Source organism: Equus przewalskii, chromosome 7 (genome assembly GCF_037783145.1).
Source record: "Equus przewalskii isolate Varuska chromosome 7, EquPr2, whole genome shotgun sequence".
Taxonomy (NCBI): Eukaryota; Metazoa; Chordata; class Mammalia; order Perissodactyla; family Equidae; genus Equus; species Equus przewalskii.
In genome coordinates, this window is record NC_091837.1 from 90,665,996 (window position 1) to 90,686,217 (window position 20,222).

General features: G+C 46.9%; 1 protein-coding gene across 1 annotated transcript in view; it reads left to right on the forward strand.

Moving 5' to 3' along the window:
• CNDP1 (carnosine dipeptidase 1) overlaps positions 1-20,222 on the forward strand; it is a 46,724-nt gene that overhangs the window by 2,946 nt on the left and 23,556 nt on the right. Inside the window, 6 exon segments of the mRNA XM_070630317.1 lie at positions 3,926-4,051; positions 7,290-7,439; positions 8,215-8,377; positions 9,086-9,174; positions 13,295-13,495; positions 16,180-16,264. Coding sequence (XP_070486418.1) covers positions 3,926-4,051; positions 7,290-7,439; positions 8,215-8,377; positions 9,086-9,174; positions 13,295-13,495; positions 16,180-16,264 — 814 coding nt within the window.

Consider the following 20,222-nt stretch of genomic DNA (forward strand, 5'->3'; position numbering starts at 1 on the left):
CAGAAGCAAACAACAAGAGCGGTCGGTGCAGGAGTGGGATGTGTCAACAGCTCACCGCACTCCTGGCCTCCTTTTGGGGTGCCTGCTGTTTTCACATCAGGAGGTAGAAGTGTCAGCAGTTAAGGCAGCCCATGGCAATTTCAAGGTCACTGTCGGCTAAGCACACAGGTGATCTAACTTTCTTCAGTCGTTGGCCAGAGCTGGGAGAGAGGAGAATGAGCCTGAGGCCACGTCCTGCGTCCTGAGGGAGACCTGGGCAGCGGTGGGAAGGAAGGCTCTAAGAAAGTGGAGCTGAATTGATGGGAGAAGGACAGGATGGGGGTGATCACACTGCAGAGGATGTGCACGTGACCTGGAGAAGTCCTAAAAGTTAAAGTATTTAAAAATAAGACGGTGCAGGAGCACTTGGAAGTTATGTTCCAAGTCTAAGGACAACCAGCTGGAATTAGCAGGAGCCTGTGGAGCAGGTGGGGTTTCCTCCATGAGGGTCCTGTAGCACGGGGCTCGGCTACCTGTTTCCCCTCCCCAACCCCCCCCCCCCCCCCCACACACACACACAAGAAAACGCTAAGACCAGGGCTTTCCTGGCTCTGCTCCCTGGCCCACGCCATCAGCTTCCCATTCCCCAGCAGCTTTCTCTTCTTTCTGCAAAGGACAAAGCCAGGAAGAGCTTTTCTAAACCTCCATTTTTGTTGGTTGCTTAGTTCAAGGTCAAGCATGACTATAACACAAGAGAAAAAACAGGAAGATGAAAAAACAGGGGGAACTCTTGAGGAGAGCAGACATGGTCCAGGGTCCCACCCAAGATCTTAAAGGCAGGATTGGCACCCGGAGTCCGTCTCTGTTGGCCCGATGGTGAATGGACAGCAGTGGTCCGTCTGCCCTGGGGGGAAAGGGAGAGGAGGGAAGAACCAAGGGAGAAAAGGGAGCCATGCAGACACCTCTAGGAAGATCAGCCCTCGCTGTGCTCTTCTCATTGGGAAGGGAGGTGGCTCCCTGAAATCTGAAATATTCTGAGTCCCTACCATCGCTGTTTTCCTTCTTTTCCTGTGGCATCCCTTTCTTCTTCAAGTTTCCCTTTTTATTTTTCACTGGAGAGGTGCGCCAAGAAATTTTTTAATAGAAATTGAATGAATGAAAAATAAAAGTTCAAATATTAATTTAGATGGATCAGCTACAGAAAAGAACCTGCTCCATTTCAAAGAGCCTTTCCTGGGTGCCCAGAGCTCCATCTTCCTGCCACTATTGGTCTATAGGAGTCCTTTCCTCCTGATTTATTGGCAGTCCCCAGCTCTTGGCTCTGCCCCACACAGCTTAGCTGGATCCAGCCTCAGTCCTATCACATTACAAGGCAGAGGCCGCTCAGGAACAGCCCATTGGCACCATCTACTGGACCAAGTTCTCAATCCGTTCATGAATGAGCGCAGCTCACTTTCACCATGATTTCACCCACTGCTTAGCTTCCTTTATAGACAGACACTTCTCATACTCAGTAATATACTTACATTATTGAATGAGTGCTTACAACTATGATTATTATTTTTATAACAACTGTATTGCACTATAATTCACATACCTTACAATTCGCCCATTTAAAGTGTGCAATTCAATGGCTTTTAGTACATTCAGAATTGTACAATCATTGCCACAATCAATTTAGAACATTTGCATTACCTGAAAAGAACTCCCCTACCCCTTAGCAGTCACTCCCGTTTCCCCCCATCTTCTCAGCCCTAGACAAACACCTGTCTACTTTTTATCTCTCAGGATTTATCTGTTCTGGACATTTCATATAAATGGACGATACGGTATGTAGTCTTTTGTGTCTGGTTTCTTTCACTTAGCATAACGTGTTTAAGGTTCATTCATGTTGTAGCATGTATGAGTACTTCATTTCTTTTTATGGCTGAGTAATATTGCGCTGTATGCATATGTTCTACATTTTGTTTATCTGATCACCATTGATGGTCATTTGGATTATCTCCACCTTTTGGCTATTGTGAATAATGCTGCTATAAACATCCATGCATGAGTTTTTGTGTACATATGCTTTCATTTCTTTTGAGTATACACCAAGGAGTGGAACTGCTGGTTCATATGGTAATTCTGTTTAGTCTTTTGAGGACCTGCCAGACTGATTTGCAAAGTGGTTGCACCACCTGCAGTGGATGAGGGCTCCAATTGCTCCACATCCTCGCAGACACTTGTTGTTATCTGACTTTTTGATTTTAGCTCAGATTTTAATCCTAGTGGGTATGAATTCTTGTCTCGTTGTGTTTTGATGTGCATTTCCTGAGGGCTAATGATGTTGAGTATCTTTTCATGTGCTTATTGGCCATTTGTTTATTTTCTTTGGAGAAATGTCTATTCAAATCCATGACCCATTTTTAAATTGGGTTAGTTTGTATTTTATGACTGAGTTCAGTAGTTCTTTCTACTCTACACACGCGTTCTCGCCTTGACTCTGTTGGTGCTGGAACTGTAGACCAAGGGAGCAAGCAGCCTAAACCTAAAATAACTCTAAAAAGTAAAGTCTATTGTTAAAATGTACAAAAGTCCAGAAGGTAGAGCTGGTTTGGAAGAAGATAATTAGCTTAGTTCTGAAACTGGAAATCTTAACCTCTTCTGGACCCAGCCTGGAGCCCACCATGGGGCTGGAGGGGTGATGGGGAAGGGGTCACACACAGGGAGAGGGAACAGGGAGGAGAATGGGGTCTTGGCAGGTCCCACAGTTATAGGTGAGGGAAGGGAGAGACCCATCAGGGACAGAAGCAGAGAGCCCAGAGAAGTGGGAGGGAAAAGTGAGAGCCAGGGCCATGGGTTTCCCAGGTGGAGAGTGTGGCCAACAGCGTCTAAATGACCATCAGTCCTTTGTTGTTACCTTTGGGGTGAGGGAAAATCCCCTTTCTTCTCTTCTTGTGTTCTTATGGCTGGACTAGTAATAAAATTGACACAAGACCAGATTAACAGGAGAAAAACCCAGTTTAATATGTGCATATTGGAGACCATAAAGAAATGATGCTTGGAGAGAGAACAAAGCAGGCAGCATATATATCTTGAACACAAAGAAACATAAATTTGTGAAGAATTGACTGGACAAAGAAAGTTAGGTTTAGGGTACGTAAATAGTGAGGAATTTAAGCAGAGTTTAGGCTGAGGTAGGAAACTAACAAGGTTTGTTTATGCAGCTTCTTGCCCCGAATCCCCAGCTCTGCTGAGAAGGATGCAGGAGAGCACCTGTCACACAGGAGGTAGATTTCCTGCTTTCAGGGGAACAGAGACAGGAGGGTCAGAATGCCCTTTCTGCTTCTCAAGTAACTTTAGTTCAAAATAATCAATATGCAATTGTGGGATATTTGGGGTTGGCCTGCCCTGGGCCCCAACATTATTATCCCAGCATGGCTTATAGTTTCTGTGTAAAGTACTCTGACTTCAGGAGCTGATGGAAACAAATCCCACAGTACCACACAGGACTTTAAACAGCCCCTGCAAAGTAGGTTTTTTTCTAATAAAGTGGTTAATCACACATAGAAGTTTTGTTTTTTTAGTTGTCTCACGCTTCTCTCTCTTACAAATATTGCCCTTCACACCTGGGCTGTAGAGCACTGACCTCCTTTTACAGGAAGTGAGCCAATCGGAAAGATTGCCTCGTAGGAAAAACTGAAGTAGATGGTTTAAACACAAGCTTGTTAACTTGGTTTCTGTCTTGTTGAAATTCTTTAGCATTGCAAATGAAGCATTTGGGTAAAGATGTAGCAAGAAATATACTCCCCATTCTAGTACCTTTTGTTATTTGAGTCCGAATGACTGGAAGCAGCTGTGTTGGGTAACAAACTTCCTTTAAGTGTTTGAAGGGTCGAAAGTCCAAAACCTGGGACAGCATTTATTTATTTCAAACCATCCCTCCTCTGTTGCCCGCTCACAGGCATCGTCTCTCCTTGTTTTCCTGCTGCTACTTGAGAGAGGCATGTTCTCTCCGTCCTCACCGCCCGCCCGGCTGTTAGAGAAGGTCTTCCAATACATCGATCTCCATCAGGATGAATTTGTCCAGGTAGGAAAAACTAGACACAAAGAGTGCTCGCATGATATGCCCTTTGGGTATCTGGGTGAATGGTTATTTGCTGGGAGATGTGGATTTTTATTTTATTTTATTTTTTTTGGTGAGGGAGATTGGCTCTGAGCTAACATCTGTTGCCGATCTTCCTCTTTTTGCTTGAGGGAGGTTGTCTCTGGGCTAACATCTGTGCCAATCTTCCTCTGTTTTTGTATGTGGGGCACCATCACAGCATGGCTTGATGAGTGGTATGTAGGTGCACACCCGGATCCAGACCTGCCAACCCCTGTCACTGAAGTGGAGTGCGTGTACTTCAATACCACGCCACTGGGCTGGCCCCCTGAGTGATGTGGAATTTTTTTCCCTGACAACTTAATTCCACTTAAAATGCCTGTGAATCCTCATTGAATTTAAATAACCAATATTCATTAGGTTTAGGTAAGAGATCCCTTCCAGCCGTTCCTCCTAAAAATGGCATTCCCAGCTCCTTGGATCTAGGCCTGTCCGTTTAGTGATGACCAGCAAACTCCACTGAGCTCAGGTTCACTCTGGACCATCATCAGACAGCCCATCCTCCCCTTTAGAGGGCTTGCTGATGTCCTCTCCACCTTCAACACCTGCCTGAAACTCATCCTCCCCAGGACACATCCCAGGCTAATTCCACTGGACTACAGCTGCTTTAGGTCCAGACAGAGCTCTGCCAAGTTCAACGTCAAAGCTCTTTGTTTTGTAGTCCATGTGCAATACACAATTTATCTCCTCCTGTATAACCTCTGCTTCATTCCTAACTCACCACGTGGTGTGGGCATATATAGAGAGAGGGAGGGCAAGGAGCCAGAGGAGAGGGGAGCGGTGGGGCAGGAGAAGGCTGTCTCCTCCTCCTCACCTGCAAGACCCTCTCCTCCTTCTCTGGCTCTCTTGTCCCCTCCCTCGCCCGCACACCTGGCCCACTACAGCCCAGAAACTCCCTGGAGTCTCACTGGACTTTGTACCCTGAGCCCCACACCATGTCTGGTTCATGACGTGTGTTCAATATACGTTTCTTGGATCAGCCAACCAATGTTAGGAGTATTATTGGGCAAACGATTAGATGTGAAACCCTCATGTTTCATGCTAAAACATAAAGCTGAACGACCAGGCCTCTGTTCCTAAGCTTGACCTTCATGCAATCCTCACTCCTGTGGGTTTATTAATTTGGCATAAATGCCTATTGGGTTTTCAAAATCTGAGCGGGGTTTCCGTGTTGCTGGAATTAGAGGGGAGAGGAACAGCATGTGTGGGAGCATGCGCCCATTTGGGTCTTTCAGCCAAAACTCTTCTCTTCTCTTTGCAACTTCCTCAAATATACCATCAAATGTAAGGATAACTTGGCAGCATCTGCTCTATAAATTCTAGTTAAAAAATGTAAAACACAATATTCCTTAAGGTGAAATAACTTTCTTTATGATAAAGTAAAAGCATTACATCCAGAATAGAGAGTAAACTAAAATAAGTTAGGGAGTTCAAGATCAGTCATCCAAAATATGAGTGGTTTTTAATAAAAACTATGGCTATCCCAGTATGAGCAACTCAGTGCTGATACTGGACTGTGAATTATTTTTCTGCATAACTCAACGTTAGCTGGTGTTATTGAGTGCCCACTCAGGGCTGGGCACTGAGCTGTATTTTCTGTGCACTGTATCTTATTTAATCCTCACTGAAAGGAAATTTGTTTTCTTCCACTACTCCACTCACATCTGTGACCAGATGTGTGTGTTTTTGTACAAGAAGCAATTCTCCAATTCTCTGCGACACCAACTGGGTGTCCTACAGTTTGACTCACTTCTGACACGATCTACCTGGAGTTAGCCTCACCCTCGCCACCCCCCCCCACCGCTGACTCTAAGCGCCAGTCTCAAGTATGAGGTCTCCAGGTTCCCTGCACTTCTCTCTGACTTGGCTACCAGTTGGGGATCCCCACGACCCCGTCCTCAGGTTCAGTCATCTGCTAGAACAGCTCCAGAACTTAGGGAGACATTTACCTTACCTTTACTGGTTTATCATATACTAAAAGACATGATAAAGGACACAGACGAACAGCCAGATGAAGGGGTGTATTGAGGACCGGAAAGGTCCCCAGCACAGGAGCTTCTGTCCCCGTGGGGTTGGGGCACACCACCCTCCCGGCACCTGGAGGTGTTCACCTACCTGGAACGCCGCACTTTAGGGATGTTTATGCAAGCTTTATCACGTTGGCATGATAAATTATTGACTCACTCCCCAGCCCCTCCCCCTCCCCTGAGGATGTGGGCTGGGGTTGAAAGTTCCCAGCTTATAATCACGCTTGGTCTTCCTGGTGACAGCCCCTATCCAGGGACCACCAGCATTCCCTCATTAGAACAAGAGATGCTCCGATCACCCAGATAATTCCAAGCGCATGAGGAGCTCTGGGTTAGGAACTCGAGGCAGAGACCAAATCCTGGAACAAAAGATGCTCCCAGCACCTTTATCGCCTAGGAAATTACAAAGGTTTTAGGAGCGCTGGCCAAGAGCCCAGAACAAAGGCCAAGATACATATTTCTCATTGCATCACTATGTCACACTCACTGTAACCTGCAGTTAGGGAGCATTGCTCCTCAGACAGATGAGGAAGCTGAGGCTAGGAGAGTTCCAGGAAGGTACTCAGTCACCGACTATAGAGGGCGGAACCAAGGCTGCCTGCCTGCACCACCCTGTGCTGAGTGCCGGGGTACTCTGCCCGTGGATCCTAAACGCAAAGGGTGCTCAGGAGGAGCCCTGCAGCCCAGCTGAGGCCACCAGGGGGTTGAATGAGAGTGACCCCTGAGGGCCAGAGGCCTCCAGGGGCACTTGTGGGAAGCCCAGAATTCTGGAGCGGGTGTGGCCGGCCAGCTGCTCTCGGTTCCTAGTAACTAGAAACAGTGAGTCGGGGCCTGCCCTTCTCTGCCACCCTGGAGGACCCAGGAGGCAGCGGCCAGGGTTTTAGGAAGGCACCCTCCAGCCCAGCGCGTCCTGCCTCATCTTCTTTATTAACCAGAGGTCTCTGGCCTCCGTTCTTGATTGAACCTCCAGCTTCTTGTGAGTGTCGCGTGTTGCCAGCTCAGTCTTCAGGACAAACAGAGAGCGCTGGGGGTGTGGGGCCTCCTGCCCTTGAGAACCGGCACCGGGAAGAGAGCCTCACCCCGAGTAGACCTGGATGACCCCCTCATGCTGATCACCTCGTCGCCTTTCCTCACAGACGCTGAAGGAGTGGGTGGCCGTTGAGAGCGACTCCATCCAGCCTGTGCCTCGCCTCAGACAGGAGCTCTTCCGAATGATGGCCCTGGCTGCAGACAAGCTCCGGCGCCTGGGAGCCAGCGTGGACTCCGTGGACGGGGGCTCTCAGCAGGTGCTGGGTGGCCCCCTCCCACCTACGAGCTGCCACTCCCTGTACATGGGCCATACCTTCCCTTGTTGGGGCCAAGATGGGGACTTACCCTGATCCTCAACAAAAAAGCCCCACAATCTCAATTCCCAGTAAGGATGAAAAATTCTACCTGGTGCCAAATGAGACGATTTTACTGATTCCTCATCATGTCAGGATCGGGGGTGGGGGGCAAGTGGAGGAGAGGAGCGGAGGTCAGCTTATTACAGAGAGGCCCCCATACTATTCACAACCTGCTCGTAAGGTTCAAATTTATCCCAAACTGTCCTTCCCTTTAAATTCAAATGCGTCTTCCTGAAAGGCCATCCGTATGTAGAGCTGCGATCCTTTATCAGAGTCATTGCTACTACTGCCACGCAATCACAAACGGCCGTCTTAGACCCACGTGCCCCATGCCGCCAGCTTTAGTCCAGACAAGGCTCTAAGTGGTCTGTTTTCCAGAACCATGTCCACCTAATTCAAGCTAGCTGAGTCTGAGTTTGGATTGGAGAGATTTTCAATTAAGTATACTATTTGTCAGTGTCTCTGAGGGAGTACTTACTTTTAATTGTTTGATGTTTTAACGAAAAGTGTCTCAAGGTACCCATTTTAGAGCTGGAAAAAGTGATGATTGGAAGAATTACATGGGCTCTACGAGGACCCAGGGGTAGAAACAGGACTCCTAATGTCGTGTCTTTGGATTTTCTGGAAGAGCCAAATCTTGTTTTCTTTTTTAATGTGGTCCATTTTCCATCTGCAGCTGCCCAATGGTCAGACTCTCCCGATCCCTCCCATCATCCTAGCCGAACTGGGGAATGATCCGAAGAAACCCACTGTGTGCTTCTACGGCCACCTGGACGTGCAGCCTGCTAGAAGGGAAGATGGGTGGCTCACGGACCCTTACACGCTGACGGAGGTGGACGGTATGTGACCACCAGTGCTGCGTTCCCCCATGGATAAGGGATTGCTTACAGGCTTAAGAATTTAAGATGTGACTCCTGTCTCCAGCTGCAGGCCCTCCCCCGTTGTTAAGAAGGAGCAGAATGCTGCTCTCATTGTCTGTAGTCTCATAGTTGGTCCAATGAGGCTGATTTTCTTTCATTTGTGGAGGAAACTATGAAACTTTGTGCCCCTAGGGGGACTAGCTCCCCATGATGGGAGTTCTTGGGTTGTGAGGAAAATAGTTGTCTAGGTCACACATTTTCCTTTTTAAATATACCAAATGTAATTATGTTTTATAAAGAAAAGAAGAAGAAAGGTTAGTGGAGATAGACACACACTCTTTTTTCATTCTTCTTCCGATCGTAAAGTCTCAAAGTGAGAGCCTATGTTGCGTGACATTCCACAGCAAATCCTCAGGTCCTTTTCAATGAACTTGGATGAAATAACTAATTACTATTAAGGCCAAGGGGATTTGTATATTTCCAATTAGCTTACATTCTCTGACTAGGTGATGACCCTACTATCTGTACATAAGAAATCATGCTTTGAGATTTCAGAGCAAGATTCGTACCTGGAAAAATAGAAAGCACTGTTAAAATGATTACTTGTAAAACTACCTCTGTTCTTAGCCCACTCAAGTTGGCAGAGGTGTCTGTGCTTTTTTGAAAATTCTTCCCCCATTTTTAAAGGAAAACTTTACGGACGAGGAGCAACAGACAACAAAGGCCCCGTTTTAGCATGGATTAATGCTGTGAGCGCATTCAGAGCCATGGAAGAGGTGGGTGACCAGCTGTGTTTGGGAGAGAGGATGGGGATGATGATGATGGCGACATGATGAGGATGAGGGTGATGAGGATGAGGAGGGTGATAAAGGCAGTGTGCTTTGAGCTACTCACTGTGCTCTGCGCTTTAAACTGCATGTGTCCTTTCCTCTTCCTACAATCCTTGGAGGTGTGTATTACAATCACACCCACTTTACAGATGAAGAGAGTGAGCCTGGGGAAGGTTAGGGAGCTTGTGCAAAGCCACCCAGCTGGTCTGAGCCTGCACTGTTGACCACAATGGAAAAGGAAACACAACAAAAAACATGGTGAGCTAAATTACTATCTGCTGGGACTTGTCTTTTTTCTCCTTATCTTATCTTGTCTTTTTTTACCTTTATCTTACCTTAGCTTGTCTTTTTTTTTATCTTCTCCTCTTTCTTATCACAAAGTATAGTTTTATTAATAGAAACAGGCATACACTTTAAAAAAATATTGCTACTTTGCAAATTATCAACATAGAAATCTCTGGTTATGTGACATTCTGTCTGAATCCTTAAATCTCTTTCCATTCTTGTGGAAAGTAGTTTCAAGAGAAGTCCAGATAAGGGTTCTGGAAGAAAGGTGGGGCTGCAGCTCTGAGCAGGAGGGCTCCTCTTCAGGCCACCAGAGGCCAGGACTGGTGGACCGGGTATGCATCTTTGACTGTCTGGTGTGATGCTCTCACAGGATGGTTTCGTCTCACACCATTCTTTTCTCTTCTACTAATCAATGTGCTTAGACTCCAAACAGAGGATTCAATCTAGCTGTGTGGCTACAGGCAGGAGAATTGATCTCTCTCGGCCTCAGATTCTGTTCTGTAAAAATGAGGGTGTTGATTTGGGTGGCCGGCTTTCTGACACTGGTTTTATTTGATGATGTACTTCCATTTTACGCAGAAATGGCCCATCTCGTTAGTGAACTTGAGATGGGGAGAGCCTGGCTGTTGGCTCCTAGCCCCTGTTCTTACTTCCAGCTCTGGGGAAGTTGGAAAACTCCCACACTGTGGCTGGGCCAGCTCCGAGTTCAGGGAAACTTCCGAGGAGAGGAGGCAGCTCCAGGGCTGGAGATGGTGGGAGGAGTCATTGGAAATGGCCAAGGAAATGGGAGAGGGAAGAGGAAGAAGGAGAGGCACAATCATTACACCCTGACTCCCAAAGCACTTCCCAAGCAAAGCCAACCCGTTAGCCTCTCCTGCATGTTAAGTTCAGGAAACATGCTCAGAGGACCTACTGTGCGCCAGGTACTACGAGAGGTCATGGGGCTGGAGGCACAGGTCTCTGTGGTCCTGGCCTTGAGGACTCTCCTCTTGTTCCCCTGCTCACCCTGGACCTGTTTCACAGCCCTAGGGTCTCCTGAAGCACACTGAGAGGGCCTCAGCTTTCTAGAAAGTTCCTCAGGGCCCTTTGAGCCAAAGTCTCTCTTCTACTCAGACCCAACCTTTGAGGTGTCCATTGTTGAATGTTCCTTGCCGTGCAGTTTGTAATGGGAAGTCTGACATCTGCAACTTTTAGGTCATAGGATTGACATTTTACACAAACTTCCAGAAGCAGCTAATATAAACATTGTCCAATGTGGTATTATAATAACAAGGAGGCTCGTGTTGGCTTTGTGGGTGCTGGGACATGCACAGGAATTAGACAGGGCCAGTTCCAGGCTGGGCTCCACAAAGGATTAGCTGTGTGACTTGGGGTGCAGACAGATTTTGTGGGCTTGCTCTGCCACCTTTCCTTTATCTTGCTCGCATGGCTTAATTGAATTAAGCATTTTTGAACACTGGAAATTTAAGAAGGAAATGGGTCCCCTTTGTTCGGTTCAAGGACACCATCACAGAGCAAGCCCTTTGCCCACTGTCCCGGCTGCTGGCCCCAGCAGAGGCTCTGGGAGCAGCACACCTCTTCCAGGATGGAGGAGGTTCAAGGTTGGGGTTCGGCTGTGCCCGTCTCCACCTTGCCCGTTCTGGTGAGGACTAGGGGAGTAGGCATCAATCTCTGGGTGCTGTCGCCACAGGATAAACACAACACCGGGTAGAGCAGCCCAGCTCACGCCCAGAGCGTAATTCCATCTCTGAGGGTGCCTCTCCCAAACCCTGGCCCTCAGAGCCGGTCCTGGCTGCAGTCTGTTCTCCTGGAGGCGATTTCCTCAGAGGCCGGGGGCTGCTCTTTCATCAGTTTGTTTGCTCCTGAGACATAAGCAGAAGAGATGAGATTTAACTGTGCTCACTCAACTGCTTTATCTTATCGAGAAAGACAGGCTCAATAAATCAGAGCATTTTCCGGCTGGGTCTGTTGACCACTCCAAAGTCCTCTTCTCATTGCTGATGCTCGCTCTAAATAAGCCCTGAGCACTGAATGTGGCCTTGGTTTTTCTCTCTCTCTTTCTTTGATTCTCTCTCTCCACTTTCTTTCTTTCTCTCCTTCCTTCTTTCCCTCCCTCTCTCTCTCCCTCCCTTTTCTCTCTTTTTCCTTGTTTCTAAGGGGAGAAAAAGAGATGTTTAAAAGAAAGTTCCTACATAAAGGCCAAAATCTGCTTTGCTTTTTTCAATTTTCACCTCTGAAACTTACATAATCACGTACAAAACCTAAGAAATATTTTCTGCCCTTGGACAAGTCGGTTAATCTCTGAGCCTCATGTTCCACATCTGTGAGCTAGGAATGATGAAGCTTCTGGGCTTCAATGAAGCAACAGATGTGAAGGTGCTCCAGCGCCCGCGCGAGCCAGGCCACCACGACTGCTGGCTTCTTCCTTCCTGTGCCTCCTGCCCTTCCATCCTGTCTTTCTGTCTCCATTACAGAGCACTTCATGTATATCACCCCACTGGATTACTTTAGCCCGAGGCAGAGCAATGTTAATAACCATATTGCATGGATAGAGACGTGAGCTGCTGAAAGGTTAAATGACTTTTCCCAGGTCCCTTGGGCATCAAGGAACAGGGCAGAGACCAAAACCCAGGCCTGGCTACTGGCCCATCCTCCTCCTCCTCCACTTAATAGCTATTGACTTGTATTTTATTAATCACATTTTGCCAGAAAATTCTTAGCTTTCCAATTACTTCTCAGCAATTGTTTTCTAGTTAAATGTTAATAAGAGTTTTCAAATATCAGGGTTTTCAGAACTTTAGCTTAACTTCCTAAGACACGTAGAAATGTATGCAAGGGATACACTTCAACAAATCATTATCCCCAAATGCCCTTAACCAGCTGAATGACCGAAGGTCACTTGTTTTTCATAGATAATCCTCCACTCATCCTGCCTTTGTTAATCTTTGGCGAGTCAGTCCCACTCAGTAGAACTAATTAGCATGTTTGTGCTGTCGTTGGTCTGCACAGAATCACTTTTAGAGCCTCCTGCTATGTCTTATGCTCCAGGGAAAGACTCTGACCTCTCCTCTTCATGTGGCTCTCAAAGATATGAAGTTATAAATTATAAAGATACAAAAAGATCAAAACCAAATGGGGGAAAAAGCACATTGTAAAAATTTTAAAGGAGCTATTCCGTGCTCTGATATTAACTAGAGAAAAACTCTAGTTCCATTTTGCTACAAGATCAAAGCCTTTGAATGAGTCAAAAGGCAGATTGAACCCACAGCTGAAAAATAACAGATACTTGAAATAAAAATTATCCTGAGGCTTAAACATTAGACAGTCTTTCAAAGGCAAGAGTTCTCATTTATCATGCTCAGAATTATGAGGACAGAAAAGAGATTTGTAATTGAGTAACCTTTCTGGAAAAATCCCTTTCTGGGAGAAGGAGGAAAGCGAGTCTGTCTGGGCTGGCCCAGCACAGCTCTGCAGTGTGGCTGGTGCTTTCCTTTAGGAATTCCTTCCCCAAATTCTTTATCATCAACATCAAATTGATGGGTCATGCGAGAGTGTACACACTGGGCATTGTCTTGAATTCTCTGTCCCAATCTTAGTTAAAATTCCTGTGTTGTAAACAGAACTATTGGGGATGTAAACAACCCATACACTGAATGTATATAATAACAGAATGTATTTATGTTACATCCAAACTAATCCTGGGCCTTAAAAGGTGAAGGGGCAAGTTGTGCAGTTTTTTGACAGAATGGTTTGTCCCATTGTTAATTTGTTAATTCAGGATCTCCCCGTGAATATCAAATTCATCATTGAAGGGATGGAAGAAGCAGGTTCTGTCGCTCTGGAGGAGCTTGTCAGAAGAGAAAAGGACCGGTTCTTCTCCAGTGTAGACTACGTGGTAATTTCAGATAATCTGTGGATCAGCCGGAGGAAGCCAGCGCTCACCTGTGGAACACGAGGGAACAGCTACTTCACTGTGGAGGTATTTGCAAACGACGGTGGCGCACAGGGAGGAATCCACTCAGGGACCTTGGTGGGGAAGAGAGAAGGCTCTTGCGAGAGCAGAGTTGGGACCCTGACCTGGATGTGCGGCCCGGGGGATCACGGAGGTCTTGGGACTGGGGCGATCATGAAGACTCCCAAGCTGAGGGTGGATGTGCTTTGCAGTTTTCTGGAGAAAGGATTCAGAGGGGTTTGTGACTCACAGACCAAAAGGTTTAGGAACTATGGTTGTGGGATTTGGAGGCAGGAGCAGCAGCCCCGGGAGCTAAGCTAAGGATGCCACCTAAGCAGGTGATGGGGATGCTGTGACAGGAATATTACCTGCTCCGCGGTGCCTGCCTGCCGCATCTTGGATGGAAAGAGAAGCTTTGCTGGCCTTGCCGAGGCCTGCGTCTGTACTCTGACTCACACGATGGACAGGCTTGTGAAGGCACCTCAACCTCTGAGCCTCAGTTTCCCTACCTATAAAGTGGGCACAATAACCATCCCCCCCAGGTTTGTTGTGACCACTAGGTGCAACATCCAGTTCACATTTGACACCTAGTCTGTTTCCTTCTCCTTTTCTATGAATACAGACAGCCTGTGATGGAGCATACTGTTTAGAATCAGAAAGTCCCTCCCTGGCAACCATGAGTTATTTTAGCCACTTTAGTCTGTCTTCACGTATAGCAATGTGTGTGCTAATGATACGTACCTGATCCAACCCCGGCTGTCATGAGAAGGAGGTGGTATAGCAAAGATGACACACTCATGCATTCTTGTGGATTTGAGAATGAGTGTGTGCTTCCTATTCGCTAGACATAATGATGCTGAGTGCCAGAGGATACAGGACTGAATAAAACAGCACCTGCCCTCAAGGAGTTTACTGCCAGGAGATACAGATACTTCAAGAGATGATGTGGGAGTGGAAGGGAAGAGGAAGCCGCATGGTCCTTGTAGAAATCTCGCTCAAGAAACTTGGCTGTGAAAAGAAGGAGCGAGCTGGGATAGCAGCTCAAGGGAGCATAGACTCAGAGAGCCTTAAGAGACAGTAGAAAACCTCCTAGGGAGAGGGGGCATTCGTGAGAACAGAGGCCCTGAGGAGGTCGGAGGGGTGAGAGCTGAGACAGGTGAGGGAGCTCCCCTCTTGTGCAAGGGTATCAGGTGGTTGCAGCTGCAAGATGGAGTTAGAGAGGTGAAAGTTGTGGAACATCTCCCCTGTTATTGGCCTCTATTTTTTCTCTTGAGAAGGAAGGAAGCTAATCTGCGGAGAAGTGATTGCTTGAAGTGGTCTCTCTGCGTACCAGGTGGTATCCCTAATGGTCTCTCTGGGGATCAGAGAATAGACTGGAGCATGAAGATGTGTCAGCAGGATGAGGGGTATAGAGTCATGTGTCTGTGCAGTTGGGTAATTTTTGCAGCTGTACTCAGTGGCCATGGATGGAGAAGGTCCAAGTGGCAGGATCCATCCAGCGTTGAGGTAATTCCAGGTGGTGTGATGGAGGAAGCAGGGAAAAGCAAATCATGACGTTGAGGACAGAAAGGTTGAAGTGATGAACAGTGGCATTTAGTTTGAATGGGGGAAAAAAGAAAGACAGGAAGATGACAGGTGGGGAAGTCTTGGAGGGATCAAGGGATTGGACATTTTGCTGAGACCAACAGCAGGCAGAGTGCAGGCGAGTGACAAGGGAGCTGGGAGGAGAGAAGTTGTGACCAGAAGTTGGAATAAGGGTTTAAGATTTTGGAGGTGGGGCTCTGCAAACTGTGAAGTGCTTAGTTAGTATTACTGCCTAATGAAATAAAGTGACTACATGAAAGATTCCCCTGGCGGGACTTTAAAGCTAGATGGGAGCAGAGCAGGAATGACAAGAGGGAATGAGCCAAAGAGACAATTTAAAAATAACTCATTAGGAATTGGTAATGGATTGGATATGATGTGCATAGAAGACATCAAACATCACCTTAAGGTGATAGATTTACAGGACTGCGGTCTGTCCTTGTTTTGGAGTTGGGGAAGCTGGTAGAGAGTAAATTGTAGAAGATGTGAAGTTCACTTCTAGACCTACCACATTTCAAAAACTGGGAGCACACCAAAGTATCTTGCACCATAAGCAACCAAAATTTTAGGTCTACTGGGTGGGTAAAAGGTCATATCTACAGAGATGAACATTTAAGAGTACGGAATTAGTAAATGAAGACATGTGAGTTCTCGAAGCTCTGTACATAGAGAAAGAATGATCCAAGGATTAAGCTGCAGGAATGGGAGACAGAAAAGAAGTTATTAGAGGAGACATAAATAGAATTGTCCTGCAGGCAAGAAGAGAAAAAAGGGGAGAAGGTTTCTCAGAAACCACAGGAAGAGAATTTTTCTGGAAGAAGGTGTGAGCAACAGATGGGGTGAAAACAAGAGGAAGCTTACTCTATAAACATCAATAATCTGGCCAAGGAGGGCTGGTGATCTTGGAGAAGAGCGTGTTAGTGGAATAGTTGGGGGCTGAAGTCAGTTTCAGGGGATTCAGTGGGAAGTGAAGACATGGGAGGGGTAGATGCTCCAAGTCGTGTGACAGAAATACAAGAAGTGACGATATCAGGTCACCCACCTGAGTCCTGAGGGACACCACGTGAAAGCTATCGCTCAAGCAACCACTTGGTAAGCAGCTGTCTTCTCTTTTACCTTTCTCACAGGTGAAATGCAGAGATCAAGATTTTCATTCGGGAACCTTTGGTGGTATCCTTAATGAACCAATGGCTGATTTGATTGCTCTTCTCGGTAATGTCGTATTTCATTTCACTTTTTAAGCACCAAGGAATCTACAAAATACAGTTCTGTTTGACTCAGTGTCTCTCCTCCCTTGGTTTCTGAACCAGCTCTGAATAAGTATGGAGTAGAAGAAAAACGGAGTTCTTAACTTTACCGCCTTTGGCTAGATGTTCCTCGGGCTCGTTAAGCCCACGTTATTTCTTCTCATGGACTGAAACTCTCCCTCAACTCACCTCCTTTTCTTTTAGTGGACCTTGCGACACATCCAGCCACACTCAAGAACCATAGCATAGAGACCCTTCTGCAGAAGCATCCAGAGATGGTGCCAAAGAATATCAACGGCACGTGGCTTCGTTTTTGCAGGTTGCTGTGGCCCCAAGTGGCCCAGAGCCTCCAGTGAGTTCGCTTCTTGCCCCCTGCTCCTGGCTTCCTGTAGAGTGCCTGGTGTGTACAGGCAGCAGTTACGTGTGTGTGTGAGTGTGTGAGAGTGTGTGTTTCCAGAGAGCCAAGTGCCCGCCTTGATTCACCCTGTCGCTCTCGCCTAGGTCAGGACTGCCCAGCACCCGGGGGGCTCCTGGGATTGAAGGAAGCTTCATTTTCAGCGCCTCACCTGCAGGAGGCCCTTCCGCAGTCCTGGCAGGGACACTGAACTTTTGTATTCATAATTTTGGTGTTCTTTTTTAAAAAGAGCTTCTCAGGTTACATGAGCTTCAGACTCCACAACACTTGGCTCTGTCTCACCTGGCACCAAGGGCACTTTTATGCAAATTTTACAGTGTGCCTCTTTTGGGCAAACTGCCCATAAGCATGCCCTCTATGGGATCAATCAGTAAAAGTCGCCACTTTTTCCTTGTTCACACAGCTCCAACCTCAGCCCCACCCGCTTGCATCCCTCTGGTCTCGGCAGGGACTTGGCAGTCTAGGACAGCCTGCAGGGCCAACTTGGTGGGAGGTCTCCTGAGGGTCTTCTGCAACATCTTTAGATGTAGAGCTTCCTGCTCCTTCATTCCCCAAATTAAATAATGAAATTTTATCTATCTAGCTATTATCTATCCATCTTTATTATCAATCATCTACCTATCATCTGTCATCTCTCTACCTATCATCTATCATCTAACTATTCTATCTATGATCTATTTTATCTATCTATCATCTACTATTCTATTTTTTATTTTTAAAGATTGGCACCTGAGCTAACAACTCTTGCCAATCTTCCTCTTTTTTTTTTCTTCCCAAAGCCCCCCAGTACATAGTTGTATATTCTACTTGTGAGCGCCTCTGGTTGTGCTGTGTGGGACACCGCCTCAGCGTGACCCTGGTGAGTGGTGCCATGTCTGCACACGGGATGCAAACCTGCAAAACCCTGGGCCACCAATGCAGAGTGCATGGACTTCACCACTCGTCCATGGGGCCGGCCCCTGCTATTCTATCTATTGATCTTTCATCTATCTATTGATCTCTCTCTCTATCTATCTACCTATCATCTACCCATTCTCTCTATCCATCTATCATATTCTATTCTTCTACAGCCTTCTAGTTTTCCTAGAATATAACTCTTGGACTATATTTTCCTTGCTTGACACTTTCAGACAGAATACAACAAGCCCTTTTCCTTTAAATTGTTTCCAGAAGAATTCAGATAGCTTGCAACTTAATATTTTTTGGGGGAAAAAAGGTTAATTCTCCATTCTACCAGAACTAATTTTGTCTTCCCTAGGAATGGCATCATCAAATCTTTATAGCGCATTTTGATTTCCCCCAAGCATGCCTGCTCCATAACATCCTTTTAGATTGTATGGTTTCACCCAGGCACGGAATTCCATTTAGCCCCACAAATGCATATTACTCCACTAGGAAAAGTCAGACCAGGATCGTGAACATAACAAAAAGCATGTGGCTTCTCTTTCTTTAATTTTTGAAACAAATCAAATAAGCAATCCATAACAATGTGATTCTGGATTGTGCCCTCTGTGTGGTTTTAATGTGGTTTGTCCAAATACGTAAGGACAGAAGCTGGAGCTTTAGCACTGATCAGATGGCGAGCAGGAATTTTGCTTGCTGCCATGCAGGGCTGTTGTGGAGAAATCCCGATAGCATCTTGACTCCCACGCCCCACCTCAGCCACTGCAGATTAGGATGTCATGTCGTGGGAGAGCCGGTTCTGTCCTGTCCTCACCCTGCAGGCTGGCAGGTGCCCTACACATCAGTCAGGAAACTGGAAACCCAGATGGCAGCGCTCCTACTGCTGTGTGACCATGTGCAAATCTTCTAACCTCTCTGTCCTTCAAGTTCCTCATCTGCATGGTCCTGATAACCACCACGATTACTAATAGGTCTCAGATGTTTGTTGAGTGCCAACTATGTAAAAGGCATGAGAATCTCCACTAGGCGGTACAAAGAGGGAGTACAAAGGAAAATCAATAAGTTCCCTGGCTTCAAAGAGACTTCAGTGCAGTGTGCCGGGGAGGCAGGAGGTGGGAGGTGGAGGTCCTCATGTTCACACAGAAAGCTCTCACCTCTGTGCTTTCCTCTTGGCAGACATTTCCCCACTCCCTGCACTCTCCTAAAAGCCACAAAGTAGAAAAGATCACTGGGTCGAGGGCGTTTGTATAAGCACCAAATATCCGACATTATTAAAATGTTAAAATTCCAAGAAGACTCCCGGGGATGGACGATTCCGTTTCCTGTGGACAGTTCTCAGAAGCGGCCCCCTCTGCCTCCCATGCATTCCCCAAGCCTGGGCTCCTGGCCGAGGCAGCCGTGGCTGTAGAAACTACCTCACATTCACAGGATCGTGGTTTCAAGTGGAAAATGAGAAGGGGGAGGTGGAGTCTTAAGCATCCTGTTTTCATACAAATGCACTCGATATTGAAGCATTAGGGCAAAGAAACACCAAAATAGGAAATGTGGAGCAGAATTATCTGCATGGCACACATGGCGGCGTTTTCCCATTGCCACTCCTTGATGGAGGTTCCGTCAGGGCAGTGTGCTGCGCAGCCCCTGGAGCTCTCTCTAATCAAACTTCTCTGCAAGTGAATGTAAAGGGAAGGAAAAGGAGGACATGTCGCTTCTCTCCTGTCAGGATGTGTGTCTGCTGGCACAGCCTGAGCCAGCAGCTGGGATGGCTGCTTTGTGTCCTGAGAAAACAGGGTCCGAGGTGGAAACCTACACCGAGGACCGGGCCGGGCAGTTCTACGGGAGATGTGCAGTGACATGTGGAGAGCCCGCGCTGCTCAAATCACAGCCTAATGTGCTAATGACATCTGAATCCCCCAATACACAAACACGCACTGTGGTAATGTCTGGTAACACCAGCTAAATTGACAGGAAAAATGTCACAGCTCAGTGTCATAAGATGGACACTGAGCATCCTGGCTGCTAGAGTATTTCGGGTCTTCGTTGTTGTCAATCTGGATGTTTCAGACATGCATCTCTCTTCTCACCACTGAGACTGTGCCTGTCGCCTCCTACTCAACCTCTGAGGCCCCACTGTGATGCCGTCGTCTTCCCTGACGCTTCCTCCTTGGCTGGTTCACCGTGTGCTCTCTGTGCTCCTGACGGTTTGCCCCTCTTTAGAGCTCTTTGCACGTGGACCCAGAGTTATTTCTTTACCCTGCATCTTTCTGGCTGGTTTGTGAGCAGGGTCTGTCTCTTATTCATCTTTGCAGCTCTGTTCTTCCACACAAGAATGCCAGCAGAAGTTGAGGGACATACCCTAAAGGGAAGACTTAGTGATTGTATTATTGGCGGTACTTTGATGTTTTGTTTTGATTTTGGTGAGGGTGCTAGAGGGTGGACTGCCAATCAGTGACAGTCCCAATCGCTCAGTGCTCAGCTTATTATTTTGACTTGAATTTTACTAATGAGTTTGTGTCATTTACTCAGTATACAACATGCTTGATTGGGCTAAATGAGGAGAATTCCATAACTCAGGACCTGCAGGGAGGCTGATGCATGCACAGCAATC